Source organism: Haliotis rufescens, unplaced genomic scaffold, assembly GCF_023055435.1.
Source record: "Haliotis rufescens isolate VD_foot unplaced genomic scaffold, xgHalRufe1.0.p SCAF_6, whole genome shotgun sequence".
In the NCBI taxonomy this organism is placed as follows: Eukaryota; Metazoa; Mollusca; class Gastropoda; order Lepetellida; family Haliotidae; genus Haliotis; species Haliotis rufescens.
This window is the reverse complement of record NW_025964334.1, coordinates 37,091,397-37,111,589: the sequence shown is the minus strand read 5'-3', so window position 1 is coordinate 37,111,589 and position 20,193 is coordinate 37,091,397. Positions and strand designations below refer to the sequence as shown.

The window sequence follows — 20,193 nt, the reverse complement described above, 5'->3', positions numbered from 1 at the left end:
TTTCCACATTTAACTATCGTCCATGGAGAAGGTTCTTCCTTCGTATGAAGCAGTACAGCAACATTAAGACTGGCTTTGGATCGTTGGATCCGCAGTTACTGGTCAAGCAGCATATTTCCCATTATCCAGTTTGACCATTTGAAGATTGTGGATTATCGATTGACCTACAAGATTCCTTATTACCAGCTCAAGACAATCCATGGTGCCTATGTGAACTATCAAACGGTATATTTTTGTACATTGCATGTCTACGGATACATCTTTAAAAAAATATTTCACAACACTTAAGCCCTGAAAATGATAATCTCGTTATCACAGTGTTACGATAATACTCACAAAAGCTGCTTTAGCTGCCCAACAGCGACGTTCAGGTCTCGTTGTTGATGAAATATAGTGATAGCTAAATAGACAGATTTTTTATTCATGCACCGATTGTAATATCCAGTTATGTATGACTGTTTAATAATCTCATACCAGCTTTGACTGGAGTAGGTGCGAAAGTTATTCAGATATTGTAGTAAACGCCGGTACCTTAAATCAACTTCCAGACCTAAAGGTTTGTCAGCACCATACCCGTGCTCGTGGGTTTCACCGAAGTGGTAAACGTCCGAGACCTGCATCACTTCGGGCTTTCTTCCCATATTAAGCTGACACGCCGCGATATAACTGGAATACTGTTTAAAGCGGTGTTAAACCCAACTCACTCACTCACTTACTGACGATAAACACACAAGAGAAGAACATAAGTGTGAAGAGTAAATCTGGGACATTCCTCTACAGACCCAGTTCAAGGAACGTCACTTTTTCTTGTCTCATCTCTAGGTTCATTTCCATTCAATGTCAATGTCAGTGCATTCAATATGGTAAACATATGACACATATTTAACACGGTACATCAAACACACCGATCAAAGAAAAAAAACCACAGTTAGCATTCAGCATTCAGTGCTGGTTATATTTTACGGATGCAAAAAAATGCATTAACAGAGTCATTCATTTAAATATGACAATCACGACCACTATTTGTAAGGAATGTGTCTACATTTAGGAGAATTTAGCCAAATGAGAAAACATATATATAGATTAATTGGTATAGTCAGATATATGATAGACACGCATACCTCATTTGTTTTGTTCCCGATGGGGAGTGCGAGAAGACACTACAGATTCCAAGGCCGAGAGCCTGATCTGGACCAAATAATCCAGTGATTGATATCATGAGCATCGATCCACGCAATTGGGATACGATGACAAGTCAGCGAGCTTGATCACCCGATCCCGTTAGTAGCCTCTTACGACAAGCATGTCGCCTGTTAAGACAAGCATGGTGGCTGAAGAGCAATTCTAACCCGGATCTTCGCGTGTTCTTGTCGTAAGAGGCAACTGGTTCGAAGCATTACCCCAACACTGCTCAGTATGTCCTGGTTGAACTTTGTACGCACATCAGATATCCTAAGTCCTACAACGCCGCGGAGAGTCCTGGTTAGTGAAGTCCGCAGCGAACCTGTGCTGGTTGTAAGAGATGAACTGAATAGATCGGCTTAGACTCGGCGATCACGTGTTTGTCTGGCTGATTGTAACAGGTTGGAATAGTGCTTAGCGCAGTGTTAATTGGCTTCACTTCGGGAATTGTTTTATATTGCTTAGGAAATAAGTGATATTGCTATCACATTGAATGTTTTGTATATTGAAAGTAGTCCACCCTTCACGGGTTCTTGTAAGAGGCGATTAAACGGGAGTTGAGTCTCAGTGATTAGGTTTATAGCATGCTACCATGCCCCAAAGGTGCAGGTCGTGGCTAATGGCGATTGTTTCCAGGCGGTCGTATAAACCTAGAATATTGCTGAGTGAGAAATTCAAGAACAGCACACACGCACGCACGCACGCACGCACGCACGCACGCACGCACACGCACACACACTAAATCTGAGAGTGAGTGGAACAAAGTACATTGAGCATTTAATGACAGCGAGCTGATTTTAAAGCCTCTTTAAACAGTATTTTAGTTTTCTCTCATCTTGGTAGGTGTAGAAAGCCCCGAGCACAGGTATGATGCGGACAAATACTACTGACAGAAATAAGAAGGACAGGACTTTAAGGCTCCTCGTGGATGATTATCCGTGGCAGTGCAATGTTGGTGGGTTGGTTGGTTTGTTGTTTTACGCCGCACTCAGCAATATTCCAGCTATATGACGGCGGTCTGTAAATAATCGAGTCTGGACCAGACAATCCAGTGATTAATATCATGAGCATCGATCTACGCAATTGGGATTGATGACATGCATCAACCAAGTCAGCGAGCCTGACCAACCGATCACGTTAGTCGCCTTTTACGACAAGCATAGTCGCCTTTTACGGCAAGCAAGGGTTGCTGAAGACCTATTCTACCCAGGATCTTCACGGGTCGGCAGTGCAATGCGTAGGGAACATCATGAACAAGGATGCAGGGACTATGATTATTCGTGTCCAGTACACCGTCAAACTAGGTTACTGGTGCAGCTTCCAAGCCCCCGACGGTAATGCTTCATTACCCCGTACCCGCATAACCGCATTCCCGTCTTGTTTTTCCTTTCTTATTTATACGTTGTATTCCGCTTGAACAGCAGAGCACCACACGGACAGATCCTCAGGTAAGAAACTGTTGCTACTTTAATAGTCGAGACAGAATATTTTCAGATGTGATAAATGGGTTTAAGGACTTACTGAATGTTTGAATTGATGCACATAAGAGTAGTCTGTAACTATTTCAGTGGGAAATATAGGTCTATATCTGTACCCTGTGTAAAAAGAAGATGAAATCGTGATAACAGTGTAGTGGGAAATATAATAAGTCTATAATCATTAATATTGGATACAGTGAAAACACTGTTAATCCGGAAGATACCGTGTCCAGTGAAACCGTCCAGATAATCAAATTTCCGAATTAATGAATCCTTAATTAGAGCACTTTAGTTCTTATTTGTTATATGACATCGTCTGGAAGAAGTCATAACCGTGTTTAAGACGTGTCGCTGTATTTGAGAGTCACAATGATCTGACCTGTAAAGCAATGTGCTATATCATGACGAGTGGTGAGCATGTACCCAAACATGTCGAGTGTTGTTTTACAAAATCTAGAATAATCAAAACACAATGGCATGGCATTAATAAATATATGTGACAGTAATTAACGCGATAAAACCCCTTCCATAGTCATAAGAAATCTCTGCCAAAAGCAGAGTCGATTTTTACGATTCTGATCCTACTATGAGCATGCTGCTCCACCGGTGGCGCCCGTCACAATCGCATGCAAACGCAAGTAAAGTCAAACCAAGTGACAAATTTCCGAATGTGCATGTGCATGTGCATGTGCATGTGCATGTGCATGTGCATGTGCATATATTAATCTAGTATACATCATATGTCGTTCTCACTATATTTATTCACCACAAAGGTGTTCGATAGGGCATGAATCTGGTGAACATGCTGGCAAACGATATTACATTGACATCCAATACAGACACGAGTCACGTGTGGCCGAGCGTCATCATGGTGGAATGTCGTGTCAAGGCCGCTGGGCCATGAATGGAACAAATGTTGGAGTAAGAATGTCATCGGTTACCGAACAGCAATGGCAGTGTGAAGGTTAGCTCAGCCCAATCCATAGGTGGGGCGGTCGGGTAGCATAGTGGTTAAAGCGTTCGCTCGTCACGCCGAAGACCCGGGTTCGATTCCCGACATGGGTACATTATGTGAAGCCCATTTCTGGTGTCCCCCGCCGTGATATTGCTGGAATATTGCTAAAAGCGGCGTAAAACCATACACACTCACTCACTCACTCCCCAATCCATAGGTGACACCTCCGCTTCCTATCCTGTCATGTCAAGGTCGTTGAACCATGAATGTAACAAATGTTGGAGCAAGAATTTCAAGGGATACCGAACAGCTGTCATGTTGCCATTGGCAATGCCATGGTAAGATTGGCCCAGTCCAAAACATTTTGTTCGAACCATGACTCTTCCGCCTCCTATCCTATCCGCACCTGGGTCGTCACTGAAGAGATCGTTACGCACGCACGAATACGGTGTTAGCGTTGGGCGCCTCAACGTGCGTGATTCCCGTGCACCCTTTCGAGTTGAGTTGATTGATTCACCTGTGTCATATGGCCCTGTGACGCAGGGGTAGCATTATGCAGATGGCTGTTTCAATTCTCGTTCCACCCGTGACCAACAGGTCTGGTTGTTGATGAAATATAGTGATAGCTAAATAGACAGATTTTTTATTCATGCACCGATTGTCTTTAAATGTAATATCCAGTTATGTATGACTGTTTAATAATCTCATAACAACTTTGACTGGAGTAGGTCCAATAGTTTTTCAGATATTGTAGTAAACGTAAAGGTACCTTAAATTACCTTCCAGACTATAATTAAAGTGAGTCAGGCGTGACATGAAAGTTGACATGAAAAACAGTCCAGATGAATGTATCTCCGGTCGACTGGTTACTGAGTTTTGACTCGGTTGGTTTCAACTTGAATATTACATTAGAGTTACGCTTGAACGGTGGATGCCACTCGGTAGAGCAGGACAGCCCTGTGGTGTCTGTTTCTGCGGATGCTCGAGATATATTTTTCCTGGCCTCCATGTGTTGTATTTTCTCAAAGCGAGTTATAGTTTTTCTATTTTTATAACTTTAAAAGTTTGAATTTTTGTAGAAATGATATTTGACCTAGAAACGATAGTGTGCGGGCCGCCATCGAATGGAAGTAGTGCTGGTGTGCGGCATTGCAACAGACTTCTGGAATATTACGAAAAGCAGCGTAAAACCATACTCACTCCAAAAACAAACTGAGATGTAACGTTAAAATTGCGGAGTTAAACAAATGAGATATACATCAATTTGAAAGGGAAATCCGCGTGATATTTCTCGACTATTACGGAAAGCAGTGTAAAACTGCACACACTCACTTGAAAGGTAAAACAAACTGAGATGGAATGTTTAACCGCGGCGTTGAACAACATTCACTCACACATTTTTATTTTGTTATTGTTGCAATTCTGGCTTTTACATATCCAGTTCATAGACAATTTCAGCATAGTTATGATTACTTGTGAACTGGACAATTAGTAGCCAAAACAGGAAGACCAGATCTCGTAGTGCAGTTAATATTGCTGAACATTTCGTAGTCATTGTTAAAAAATGGTTAATTAAAAAAATACTGATTCAAGATAAACTCTTAAAAAAGAAGGGGGATACTCGGAAATATATTAACATTTCCAAAATTGTATGACATATTAGTTTCTAGTAAGTGTTATATGATACCAGTGAACGAATTTGGGACATACTATAACCAGGAGAGACGTATGACAGTAGATGTGAAGACCGCCAACGATCTTGAAGGACGATCGGGGTAAGATAGGAAATTTGACGTCTTTGGTTCAGTAGTGCGTAATGCACCACTATTTGTCAAACATTCAGTCATATCCGTATGAGTGTCCCAAATGGCGACTTAAGGGAGTCCCATTCCTCCTGCAGCTCATGGACAACGTGGTCGTGGTCGTTTTCAATGGGGGAAAGTCTGGGATCATTGCTGGCCATGGCATTCTGTGGATGTTGTGCTGCTGGAGGTGAGCATGGACGATTCGGGCATGGTGAGCACGGGCGCTGTCTTCCTGAAAAAACAACATGTCGACCCACATACGGTGCAAACGGGACAACAAAGGGTGTCGGTATGTTGTCCTGATAGTACAGTCCAGTAACTCTACCTTGGACAATATGGAGTGGGGTTTGTTTAGCCACAGTGATGCCATCCCACACCATAACCGATGCACCGCCAAATCTGTCATGAGGTCTCATGTTGACATCGGTCTGACGCTCATTTGGACATCGCCAGACACGACAACGTCTATCAAGGAAGTGCAAAGTGAATCGAGACTCAGAGCGATCAGCACGGATCATCCCAGTTTCGACGTTGCGTACAACATTGGCGTTTACAACATATGACGATTTGCAAAGGGCGGCACAAAACGTGGCCGTAGGGTGGAGCTGTGTGTATGCTGCCTGACCTGTGACTCGTACTCCAGTGGCCTGATAAAAGTTTGCAACAATTCGATTCGCCGTTTGAGTTCGATTTAGTTGAGCCTGGTTTCGGAACAAACGAGGCTGTACTCTTGTCGTAGACCTGGAACGCCCTGAACGGCGTCGATCGCCTACATTTTGGATCCTTTTGGTACCTGTTCCATAGACTGCTGATCCCAGAGTGGCGATTGCCTTGTTTCCAGTATGCAAATAGCCCGTAGACGCTCCTCGCTTTGCAGCGTCCCATTGCTTATTCATACACAAAAAAATAAATGAAATCAAGTCAATCACAACTGTATGAAAAGCAGAATCAATAAGATTGACAGAACTAATGGTTTACGGAAATTAGTCGACCTTCTTTGAAAGTGTCAAAATCAGGAATGACGTAAGGCACGTAAAATCTATGGGATGTGTTTTGGTGTAAAGTTTAACAGACATATACGTTCTTGCGTAGCATTTTTGTTCTAATACTTGGTATTAACATATTTCATGATCCCTCTACTTTTTGTGAAGAGTATGTATTCACATTTAGTCGCATCTCACAAGATGTGCAATAAATTCTTGTACAATTTGAGCACACGTTTTATTGAAATATAGCAAATCGTTTCTATGCATGTATTTGTTGTTACTTTCGATGCAATGCGTTCATTTGATGTTGCGACCCTTGGGCACACCAGGAACCTATGATTGTGGGGTCGAATTCTAGTTTGCCCGATTATTTTTCTAGGTTTGTCGGCACCATGCCCGTGCTCGTGGGTTTCGCCAAAGTGGAAAACGTCTGAAACCTGCATCCCTTTGGGCTTTCCTCACACATTAAGCTGACAGTAGTATAGAACGGGTCGCCAGGAACCCCTTTTGGTTGAGGGAGGTTGAGTGAAAATAGGGAAGGTGATTGGTTGATCCAAGTCACGTGATCGGATAGGATGACTCATGCATCAACAACGTGTCGGGAAAGGGTGGGGAATGAAAGGTGTGTGTTTATAAGGCAGAAAAGAATTCATAAGAAAACAAAAGTAAAGGGTATTCAATAGAGCTATGTGTATGGCGTGCTGCTCTAAATAGACAGACCGTACCCGTCAGCCCAGTTTGAATTGAGCGCGCTTGACAACTCACGTGGCCTCGTCGTTTAACCCGCGCTCGCTTGAGCGTGCGACCTGGTTTGATGAATGCAGGGTGTGTGTTGAAAGTACGACCATACCGCAATAGAGACGGGTTGTGTCAACATGATATACGCCTGATAATGTAAGGGGAAAAAAAATGTACGTCTAGCTGGATCAAATTCATCTTGTACGGTCTAAACGTTGTACACCATGAACGTTAGACAACCTGTTTAGAAAAAATATATAGACAAAATAGATAAGACTACACAATCAGCAAGCTAGCAGTGTCGTTTAATTACATTTAGCGCGCAAGAACGAGGTAGTCACGTCACCCTGCATTGACTATAACGCTGAAGGCAGCCGGATTTCGAATCACCCCGCGCTGCGTACTATTGTGAACCATTTGTAAAGAAGGCGTTGACTTATTCAACCCTGTCCCGACTTGCATAGTTGATGCATAGCTTTTCCTTTTAACGCGATGATAAATAAACCGTGCGGTTTGAGTTTTAACCGTGTAACATGATGTGCACAGTTTTACTTCAGAACGTGCTATTTTGAAAATAGATAGAAAACTGATAAGTACATGTACCAGTGTGACGGTACGAAGCTAGGTTTGTTGGGAAAGTGATGGAAGCAATCTATAGGACATTTTCATGTTTACAATACTCACCCTTAATTCGAAGAGAGAACAGAGTTTATTATGGAAAATTGTTTGACGAGGAAAATGTTTTATTGGAAATATATGTCGAAGCAGGTTTTTTCATAGCTAATGTATAGCAGAGAGACTAAGCGACCGACCGCCCATAACAATGTCAACATACACTACCCCGGCCTTACAATTAATGTTAACATACCAGCCTCGCCTGAAGCTTCCCATTCATAAATTGTGTGAGCAGTGTCCCGTATTCATGATATGTCAGGTAGGATGTGTTGTACATTTGTTATTTTTAAAGGGAGTTATTTCAGAGAGGCGGGACTGACCAACCGATCCCCGTCAGTCGCCGATAAGCATGGGTTACTGGGCCTGCTGCCTGTGGAAGCCAAAGGTGAAGACCATCAAGGATTATTTACCAGTGTGTATTGTAAAACCAAACTAAAATACACATACTGATCCCTTTTTTTACATACTCACAAGTGTGCTGTGGAGAAAAGAGTGTCTTCCAAGATTCCCTGCACGTGTAAGACAGTATAAACTCTACAGTAGTGTAGCCCGACAAACAGTTTTACTCTCGCCAGCAAACGTATTGGACGTGAACAACATGAAGAAAGCATCAGAGATTAGATTTGACCCTAGAGATATATTTAGGAAGACTACGATGAGAAAATCACAACAGAGAAAGAAACCACAAGCAGCCAAGAAGTCGACGCTGAAGACAAAGAAGAGACAGGTAACACCTAAAATGAAAACGATGACAACCAAACAGGTATCGAAGACAACACCCCAACCCGTGAAAATACAACATGTGACGGAGGTGAAGGCTGTGGTGGAACGGGCACTTGCTGCCTTGAAGCGTCAACAGAGTCAAGGGTATAAAAGAAAGCTTCATACCCTCTAATCGCACACCGTATTGGATCACCATGGGGGTTGCCACCTGTCCGGTCTGTGAACAAATGTTTTCAAGGAGAGATGTCATGTTACGACACAGGAGAAATAAACATAGCATACCGCCGCCGCCGCCGTTACAAGCCCACCCGCTAACGCCGCCGCCGCAAGCCCATCCGCTACCGCCGCCGCCGCCGCCGCAAATCCACCCGCCATTACAAGCCCACCCGCTAACGCCGCCGCCGCCGCAAGTCCACTCGCCATTACAAGCCCACCCGCTAACGCCGCCGCCGCAAGCCCATCCACTACCGCCGCCGCCGCCGCCGCAAATCCACCCGCCATTACAAGCCCACCCGCTAACGCCGCCGCCGCCGCAAGTCCACCCACCGCCGCCGCTGCGTCAAGCCAACCCGCCGTTTCAAGCACATCCGCCGCCGCCGCCATCGCAAGTCCACTCGTGGCTGCCTCATTTACCATGTATATCTGATCTTCGAGAACAATTCAAGTTCCTGATTCCCTCAAATGCGCTCGTTGTGGGACCCAGTGGTTGTGGAAAGTCTGTGTTTACCTCTCATGTTCTCCGGCATGGCCTCATCCAACCCTAACCTACCCGCATCGTTTGGTGTTATACTCAATGGCAGCCATTATATAAGGACCTCGGTGAGCAGCTGCCTCAGCTGACCTTTGTAAAAGGAATTCCCTACCATATCTTGGACGAGGATTACTTTGATGCTCGTCAACAGAACGTGTTGGTCCTGGATGATTTCCTGGCCGAAGCAAAGCACGACAAGCGTATTTCGCGGCTGTTTACTGCTGATAGATAACATGCACGATCTACAGCGACATATCAAACACTGGTGTCCGGCCAATAGCCTTCAACCTAAGAGAAAGCGTGCCAGACTCGAGAGTGATGACGATGACAGTGACTTTGACGACCTAGCCTCTTCCAAGAAAGGCAGTGGTCTTGCCGTCAAACCTCCACGTGGGAAGTCAACATTCACTAATATGGAAGCTGAGGAGTGGCAAAATGTAGGCTTACAACGCATCTGGAAGCAGGTGTACGATACGTTTCATGACAAGATGAAACTGCAGAAAAAACAGTACAAGCAACAGGGACGAACGCAAGAATGGATTGAGAGAAGATTGAAACTGAGGTGGGAGGATCTAGTGCATAGTACTCTCAACTATGCGATGGAATATACCACGTACTTTAAAGAGGCACCTCTGTTTCAAAACATGCTATACAACCTGGGAGACATGAATCCTTCCACGGAACAATCCGTTCTCAAAAATAAAATCAAACTCCTCCTAAAACCCAAGATGAAAGAGATCCTGCCTTTGATGGATATGCCGGAAATAGAAAGTGAGACTGAATCTGATAGCGTTGCAGAGGATAACGACGGTGATGACGAGGAGGAGGATGATGATCGTGAGCAGAACGATTAGGCATAAATACCCATCACTACTATATCAGTCTAACAGTCAGAAGAGAATGCCGAGTCAACGCCACGCGTCTAGTTTGATTCATATTTTGAAAACACCTCGTAAACTGAGGCGTTTGCACGATAAGAAACGCCGAATTTCCCTCTACGTGAGAGGAATGGTGAAACTGGGACCTCCTGGACGGAAATCGTTACAAGCAATGGATAAAGCATAGACTATAGACAACCATTCAACCTTAAAACAGCGTAGAAAAGGAAACATTCAACAGTGCGAAATTTGTTTCAAAACATGGACTCGCTGTTTAAACAATAGGGCCTTCGAGCAGCAGCAGCATGTGTATATGAGTGACTAAATAATGTTCCAGAGTGAATACTATTGTCCATTCGTATATCACGGCTTTGTATGGAACCGATTGACTCGAATCAATAAATGAAACGAATGAATGAATTGTTTGTTTTTTCTCAGTTTTTGCATATTAGTATATAGTCTTCGTCATACTACACCCGTGAAGGTCCCGGGTTATAGAATCGACCTTCAGTAACCCATGCTTATCGGCGACTGACGGGGATCGGTTGGTCAGTCTCGCCGTCTCGGATGACACGTGCCATCGGTTCCTAGTTGCACAGATCGCTGCTCATGCTGTTGATCACTGGATTGTCTGGTCCAAGCTCGTTTATTGACAGATCACCGTCCTAGAGCTGGAATAATGCCGAGTGTGGCGTAAAACTAAATTCACTCACTCACTGATACCAATACATCTAAAAAGTAATGTCATCATTTAAATGGTGAGTTTAAACGCGTATTTTACCCTTACAAGGACGAGTGCATTCCACACACCCTTCCTGTTATCAATGTGTCACTGTTTACAGTTCGGGCGAACATAACCCTATATACATGTGTGCGGGCGAGTTCATTCATCAGAAATCTGTCATTTACGATGTGTTTATAAATATAAAACTGCTAACCACGCTCATAGTCATGTTGCGTGTCGTGGTTAGAACCGTAATTGATCTATTGAAAGGTGTGATACATTCGTGTTCGGATATAGGTACAACATCTACACGCACATACTTACCTACATCATTCAAATGTATTAAATATCGGATACGTTTAATAGACACCAACGAAAGAAAGGTTTAATGAGGGGGAATACCCATATATATCCTCTCTGAAATAACTCCCTTTAAAAATAACAAATGTACAACACATCTTCCCTGACATATCATGAATACGGGACACTGCTCACACAATTTATGAAAGGGAAGCTTCAGGCGAGGCTGGTATGTTAACATTAATTGTAAGGCCGGGGTAGTGTATGTTGACATTGTTATGGGCGGTCGGTCGCTTAGTCTCTCTGCTCTACATTAGCTATGAAAAAACCTGCTTCGACATATATTTCCAATAAAACATTTTCCTCGTCAAACAATTTTCCATAATAAACTCTGTTCTCTCTTCGAATTAAGGGTGAGTATTGTAAACATGAAAATGTCCTATAGATTGCTTCCATCACTTTCCCAACAAACCTAGCTTCGTACCGTCACACTGGTACATGTACTTATCAGTTTTCTATCTATTTTCAAAATAGCACGTTCTGAAGTAAAACTGTGCACATCATGTTACACGGTTAAAACTCAAACCGTACTATTTATTTGTCATCGCGTTAAAAGAAAAAGGCTAGCGTTGAAACATCAACTATGCAAGTCGGGACAGGGCTGAATAATTCTTTACAAATGATTCACAATAGTACGCAGCGCGGGGTGATTCGAAATCCGGCTGCCTTCAGCGTTATAGTCAATGCAGGGTGACGTGACTACCTCGTTCTTGCGCGCTAAATGTAATTAAACGACACTGCTAGCTTGCTGATTGTGTAGTCTTATCTATTTCTTCTATGTTTTTTCCATACACGTTGTCTAACGTTCATGGTGTACAACGTGTAGACCGTACAAGATGAATTTGATCCAGCTAGACGTACATATTTTTTTTCCCTACATTACCCGGCGTATATCATGTTGACACTTCCCGTCTCTATTGTGGTATGATTGTACTTTCAACACACACCCTGTAGACTAATTAAGACATGTTCGTTGCGTACAACTGTCTCTAAAAAACCAGCAGACGACTGTCCAAAAGCAGACGATCTTTTTTCTTATTCGCATCTAACCCGTTGAAGACGGGGGGGGGGGGGACCGCTAGCAGACGACGAACGGGAAACCGCTAGCAGACGACGAGCACCTGTGTCAACACCTTCACTCCGCTTGTATCAATACCATCCTTTGTCCCCATTGTTACCACATCTTTAGGGAGGTTTCAACGGTCTAACGCACATTCAAGTACCCCCCTCCATTGTCCACTCGCTCGCGCTTCATCGCTCTCCTTTGAAATTGGGAGGTAAATGCTCTTGTTGTCACGAACTACTAAGTTTTCCTCTACTGCTGACACACAGTGATATAACTGAAATACTGTTTAAAGCGATGCTAAAAGCCCAGTTCACTTACACACTAGTCTTTTGAACTGAAACTGCCTCAGTTTATTTCTTATGTCGATAGATTTAGTATTGTTGCATACAATGACGGTTGAGCAAGCATGTTAAGTTTTATATGTCTCGGCCCAAACATTTGTTTTGTAATCGTCAATTGATACATGCGTTTTTTCAGGTCATTACTTGATGATAAAGAGTAGAAGGAGCAGACTGTCGCGATATAGCTTGAATTGGACGTTGCTCACGATAACAGTCATTGGTGTGTCGGATCTAGACTACATTACAGGCCTCTGTGATATAAATGGAATATTGTTGCATACAGCTGAGCAATATATTCAATTTGTTATCATGTGTGTATGCACTCATCAATATTCTAGTTAAATGAGGGCGGCCTGTAAATAATCGAATCTGGACCAGACAAGCCAGCTGTTGATATCATGAACAACGACCAACCGATCCATTAAATAACTTCTTACGACCAGCGCATAGATTGTTTGGGAACCATTCAAACCCGGAATTACTCTTTTGACAAGAAAAGGGTGCTGGGGATACATTCTACCCATCATCCCACGGGTGAAATCTGTCATCAAATACTGATGTAAAAAACTCACATAATACATAATCTTCACCCTTTAATAATATATGATCCACTTTTGCAGGTTAGCCACAGTGACAATGTCGAAATTTGAGGAAGTACAAAAAGAGATCTGTAAATACGACTATGTGCGGTTTGCCCTCTGTGACCTGAATGGCATGAATCGTGGTCAAGTGATAGCTGGTCGCTATGCCGCCGAATACATGGACGATGGGTTGGATTTGTGCGAAGGTAAGTACATAACTATGAACGAAAATGTAACGTTGCGTCGGCAATGTCTAAGACATATAGCGAAGGGAGCACATTATATATTCATTACAATCATAAACAGTAACATACTGGGGTTGAATGTTGAGCTATGAGGATTGTACTGTTGCGGAGATATTGTGTGTATGAAGAACAATGTCCATAAGGGATGACGTCGTGTGTTCTGGTAGAAGTATGGCCATTACGAATGATATCGTGTGTTCTGGTAGAAGAATGGCCATTAGGAATGACATCGTGTGTTCTGGTAGAATATAGACCATTGGAGATGACATTGTGTGTTCTTGTAGGAGAATGACCATCGGGGATGACATCGTGTGTTCTTGTAGAAGTATTGCCATTTTTGGATGACATCGTGTGTTCTTGTAGAAGTATGATTATAAGGGATGACATTGTGTGTTCTTGCAGAAGTATGACCATTAGAGATGACATTGAGTGTTCTTGTAGAAGTATGACCATCAGAGATGACATTGAAAGTTCTTGTAGAAGTATTGCCATTTTGGGATGACATCATGTGTTCTTGTAGAAGTATGATTATAAGGGATGACATTGAGTGTTCTTGTAAAAATATGACCATAAGGGATGACCTTGTGTGTTCTTGTAGAAGTATGACCATTAGAGATGACATTGAGTGTTCTTGTAAAAGCATGACCATTAGAGATGACATTGAGTGTTCTTGTAAAAGCATGACCATTAGAGATGACATTGAGTGTTCTTGTAAAAGTATGACCATTACAGATGACGTAGTGTGTTCTTGTAAAAGTATGACCATTAGAGATGACATTGAGTGTTCTTGCAGAAGTATGACCATTAGAGATGATATTGAGTGTTCTTGTAGAAGTATACCCATAAGGGATGACATTGAGTGTTCTTGTAGAAGTATGATCATAAGGGATGACATTGTGTGTTCCTGTAAATGTATGACCATTAGGGATGACATTGAGTGTTCTTGTAAAAGTATGACCATTAGGGATGACGTAGTGTGTTCTTGTAAATGTATGACCATTAGAGATGACATTGAGTGTTCTTGCAGAAGTATGACCATTAGAGATGATATTGAGTGTTCTTGTAGAAGTATTCCCATAAGGGATGACATTGAGTGTTCTTGTAGAAGTATGATCATAAGGGATGACATTGTGTGTTCTTGTAGAAGTATGACCATTAGGGATGACATTGAGTGTTCTTGTAGAAGTATGACCATTAGAGATGACATTGTGTGTTCTTGCAGAAGTATGCCCATAAGGGATGACATTGAGTGTTCTTGTAGAAGTATGACCATAAGGGATGACATTGAGTGTTCTTGTAGAAGTATGACCATTAGAGATGACATTGTGTGTTCTTGCAGAAGTATGACCATTAGAGATGACATCATGTGTTCTTGCAGAAGTATGACCATCAGGGATGACATTGAGTGTTCTTGTAGAAGTATGGCCATTAGAGATGACATCGTGTGTTCTTGTAGAAGTATGCCCATAAGGGATGACATTGAGTGTTCTTGCAGAAGTATGACCATTAGAGATGACATTAAGTGTTCTTGTAGAAGTATGCCCATAGGGGATGACATTGAGTGTTCTTGTAGAAGTATGATCATAAGGGATGACATTGAGTGTTCTTGTAAATGTATGACCATAAGGGATGACATTGAGTGTTCTTGTAAAAGTATGATCATAAATGATGACATTGAGTGTTCTTGTAGAAGTATGCCCATAAGGGATGACATTGAGTGTTCTTGTAGAAGTATGATCATAAGGGATGACATTGTGTGTTCTTGTAAATGTATGACCATTAGGGATGACATTGAGTGTTCTTGTAGAAGTATGATCATAAGGGATGACATTAAGTGTTCTTGTAGAAGTATGATCATAAGGGATGACATTGAGTGTTCTTGTAGAAGTATGATCATAAGGGATGACAGTGAGTGTTCTTGTAGAAGTATGATCATAAGGGATGACATTGAGTGTTCTTGTAGAAGTATGATCATAAGGGATGACATTGATTGTTCTTGTAGAAGTATGATCATAAGGGATGACATTGAGTGTTCTTGTAGAAGTATGACCATTAGGGATGACATTGAGTGTTCTTGTAGAAGTATGATCATAAGGGATGACATTGAGTGTTCTTGTAGAAGTATGATCATAAGGGATGACATTGAGGGTTCTTGTAGAAGTATGATCATAAGGGTTGACATTGAGTGTTCTTGTAGAAGTATGACCATTAGGGATGACATTGAGTGTTCTTGTAGAAGTATGATCATAAGGGATGACATTGAGTGTTCTTGTAGAAGTATGACCATTAGAGATGATATTGAGTGTTCTTGTAGAAATATGACCATTAGGGATGACATTGAGTGTTCTTGTAGAAGTATGATCATAAGGGATGACATTGAGTGTTCTTGCAGAAGTATGACCATTAGGTATGTAATGATTTTTCGCAATATCGATGTTTTGCAAATTTCGATGGCCGGATGGCAATACATCGATGTCGAAACTAAGGATAGAGGCGCCTCACTCCAAAATATATTATGCAGAAATACATGTATGTGACACATGAATATTGGAAATGATGTTGGGACTTGTCATCATGTTTAACAATGCAAGGAATTATTCACTAACTGTTTAAAGGTAAAGGCATCAATGATAATGATTATCTCAGTATGCCCCACTCACTTCTAGCTATGCCAGGATACCTAATACTCGTTCAGTGTCCTTTTTAGGATCACAAGCGTTTTAGTCTTTATCGCACAATTCATGATGTACCTTCGTTTCTTTGCAGACACTTTGGTATTTGGCCCGAGAACAGAAATAACTACCATAGTGCATGAGAAGAACTATAATATTGGCAATATGTTGATCTTTCCTGACGCTGACACACTGAGGTCCATTCCCTGGGCTCCGGACGGAGTAAAGGTTGCTGAAGTCTTGTGTGAGTCTCGATGGAAGAAAGACAACTCTCCACAAGATGCGTGCCCTCGGTATGTAGCAAGACAGCAGCTTCAGAGGTTGGGTGATCTTGGATTTGATTTGTATTCCGGTCATGAGATTGAATTTATACTCCTTGACAATGATACATTGAAGCCAGTTTTTGCAGGAGACGATATGTACAGCAACAGGGTATTTAACAACCATAGCAAATTGTTATTCCACTTTGATAGGCATTTTCAAGAATCCAAGATAGATGTTGAAAGGTATCATGTCGAAATGGGACCTGGGCTTTTTGAAGCTGTGGCAAAACCCAAATATGGAATCGAGAGCCCGGATATGGCCTTTAGCCTGAGGGAAGGTCTCTTGGAAATGGCAGATTTGGAGGGTTTTAAAATCACCTTCATGTCCCATCCATACTATAATCAGATGGGGCTCTCCACACATTTAAATTTTTCGCTATGGAATAGATCTGGTGAAAACATATTTTATGACGAATGTTCTCCAGACAAGCTGTCTACAGTCGCCAAAAGATGGATTGCCGGTATCCTGAAACACAGTAAAGCTCTCTGTGCCTTTGCAAACCCAACTGTCAACTGCTATAGGAACCTGGGTAAATTTGGTTATCCATCAACCATCTGTTGGGGAATAGAGGACCGATATGCATGCATTCGCGCAAAAAACGATGGACCTTCAAGAACATACCTTGAGAACAGACTACCTGGCGGAAAGAGCAATCTGTATCTCGTATTGGCGTCTACCATTGCTGCTGGACTGGACGGCGTAATTAAAAAGATGGAGTGCCCACCCCCGGGCAAAACAAAGGACGACGAATCCCTCCCTCTTTCCCTGGCAGAAGCTCTGGATGAGCTGGAAAAGGATGAGGTTCTATGCAATGCCTTAGGAAAGGAACTGGTGACATGGTTTGTCAAGTGCAAGAGAGATGTGGAGGTCGCTAAGTTCAAATTGCTTAAGTCCGACGAGGAACGCTTTGCTATGGAAAGAGTTGAATACCTTTAATATGACAACATGTTGGGCTTGTCAACAATGTATGATCGTTTAGCACTTTAGTTGTGATACTCTATTCTGGTTGGCCAACCATAACTACTTGTCTCTGATTTAAACATCTTATTTGATGACGGTATCTCCGCTGAAGTGAATGTTTATAGAAACGTACTTCCTGCCCAATCAAGGCTTAAAATGAGGATTTCAGCAAACGTGGGTTATAAGTCGCGGATGATCTGCGGCTATCTGCGGCGATATGGACACGAAATTCCCGATATCACCCGAATCAAACTATTTGACATAGAACAATTCTGTATAGTTTGTTTGTATGGAGGCTGTCCTTTATATTTAATGAAATATTTTATGCAAGTTTATGAAAAGAAAATGAGAAAAGAAGTACACAGACGAGTGAAGCTCACAAAATGGAAAGATTAGCTGCACCTATTAAACATTTCAGCAAATTTGTCCGTCGGCCAAAGAATACATAGCATCCTAAATAACTATGACAGGATTTGCCAATTGGCTCAATCCTATTTCTGCAGGTTTAGATTCTCAATTAAAAAACATTTCATTTATTCACTTATGCATGGATATAATTGACATAAATATCCTCTAGTTATTTAATATTTAGTTAGTTTGGATGACTAGTTCATTATAGTATGTAATAATCGGTATGGAATAACATCCTCTGTTACTTCTGGTTTCCATTAGTGAGTGAGTTGGTCAATATTGTTTTACGTTCTGCGGTATATTCGCTTTGTATTAGGTCCCTTTAGAAAACAACCACAGCATTATTTCAGGTACAGAAGATCACCTTATAAGTGACATATGATTTGAAGAATACCGCAGTGAGCAGTGAGCCCGTGAGCAGTGAGCCCTTATATGGTTCGCTGTATGGTCGTTGTATTTTCTTTGTCGGGTAGCCGAATGTTGAAGATCAATTCATAACTTATGCAGAGTGTTGGAGTCTTACCTTATGCCCGTTACACCTTTAGCTTAGGAAACATAGGAAAGTTGGTTTACATAGATTGGCAATATCGAAGGTTAGGTAATTAGTTTGGTAACATTAGAACACATTTAGAAAAGATTGCCAGGGATGGAGTTTAAAGGAATTTAGCTTAGTGCTTAGTTGGATCATGTACTTATTTAAAGCTACGTTGTCTGGATTGTCATACCACTATTAACCTGGGGAAAATGAACAAAGTTTGACAAATATTTTATCACGTTAAATGTCACATATTGAGAGTTGGGAATTGTGAAATAAGGTAATATTTCTACTACCGGCCACGTTCTATTATCTTTAGACTGCCAAGGGTAAACACGATAACGCATAACGGACAGGACCTGCATCTCTCATGGTGCTGGTCAGATAGAGTCAGACGTTAATATCTTTATCATCCACCCTTATCAAATCACCCGTACCACGTGTACATTCGTTGCATACTAGAAACTGGTAATCTATTATTCTTACTATTCTTACTCATAAACACCTTTGTCATCAATGCCACGGTCAAACTAAATTATATAATTCTGTCCAGATAGCGATACTAAAGTTCGCAATAACAACTTTATCGTCAGTTTTAATCAATCAATGAGATTATCTGTAGTTGCCAGAATAGGTATAAATACGGACAGACAGTCACCAATAATTCTGTGTCTGTCTAATAAACTGACTGTTTATTCACTCAGGTAAGAAACCTTACAATTTTTTACTATGTTAAATCTTAACTATATGCGATTACCCTTGGCAATACCTGCAAGTTTAATTAGAAACTGAGTGTATATCTTAGATATTCCCATTGTACTACTTCTGTGTATAGATTATGCCAACTCGGTTAACTGTACTACGTTGTTTACTGTTTGGACTATGTTTTGTTGCTGAACTGAATGTATCTTGTGTGAATGCTCACTAATGTATTATCTAGAGTTTGTCGGGTTTACTTTATTCAATCATAGGTAAACTGTTGTATAACGTTGTGTGCCTTTGAATATGTATCGTGACTAACGTTGTACATACGAGGGGCGTTCAATAAGTTTTGCAACTTGGGCATTTGTGTTACACAAACAATGTCAACTTGTGGCAGGTGTGACACTAGTCCTAACATCAGGTTGACACGTGTCATAACAAGTTCCAGACACAGCAGTAAGTTAGATGTGATGGCTTCATTCACCTGAGGGTGGTCGCAATCATGGATTCTCTCAAACATGAACAACGTGCTGTAATTAAATTCCTTACCAAGGAGAGATGCAAAGCAAGCGAATCCATGATCGCATGTGTAAAGTGATGGGTAAGGATGCTCCTGACTATTCCACAGTTTGCCGTTGGTCTCTACAGTTTAAAAGGAGTAGGGAGTCCATAGACGATGACCCAAGGTCAGGCAGGCCTTCAGATGCCACCCAACCGGAAACCATTGCTGCTATAGAAAGAAGAATTTTGCCTGACCGAACAGTTGGAACCATTATTCATGAGCATCTTGGTATATCCAAGGTATCTGCAAGATTGGTACCTAGAAACCTCAGAGCTCAAGATCGCCATCAGAGAACTGAAAGTTGTCGAGACCTCCTTGATCTCTATACGGCTGATGAAGCCGGATTTCTTTCTCGTCCAGTGACAGGTGATGAAACATGGATCCACCACTGGGACCCAGAATCTAAATTGGAATCCATGCAATGGAAGCACGCCAATCCTCCGCCTCCGGGGAAGTTTCGCACTCAACCATCGGCTGGCAAGGTAATGACCACCATATTTTGGGATGCAAGAGGCATATTACTGATTGATTACATGCCA

General features: G+C 41.9%; 1 protein-coding gene across 1 annotated transcript; it reads left to right on the top strand.

Annotated features, from left to right (window-relative positions):
- The first annotated feature begins 2,580 nt into the window (after positions 1-2,580).
- On the top strand, positions 2,581-19,089 carry LOC124112262 (glutamine synthetase-like). The gene is made up of 3 exons (XM_046472282.2): positions 2,581-2,630; positions 13,283-13,449; positions 16,255-19,089. Exons 2-3 carry the CDS (start codon positions 13,299-13,301, stop codon positions 17,418-17,420), a joined length of 1,317 nt encoding a protein of 438 aa, XP_046328238.1. The 5' UTR covers positions 2,581-2,630; positions 13,283-13,298; the 3' UTR covers positions 17,421-19,089.
- Positions 19,090-20,193: the final 1,104 nt, after the last annotated feature.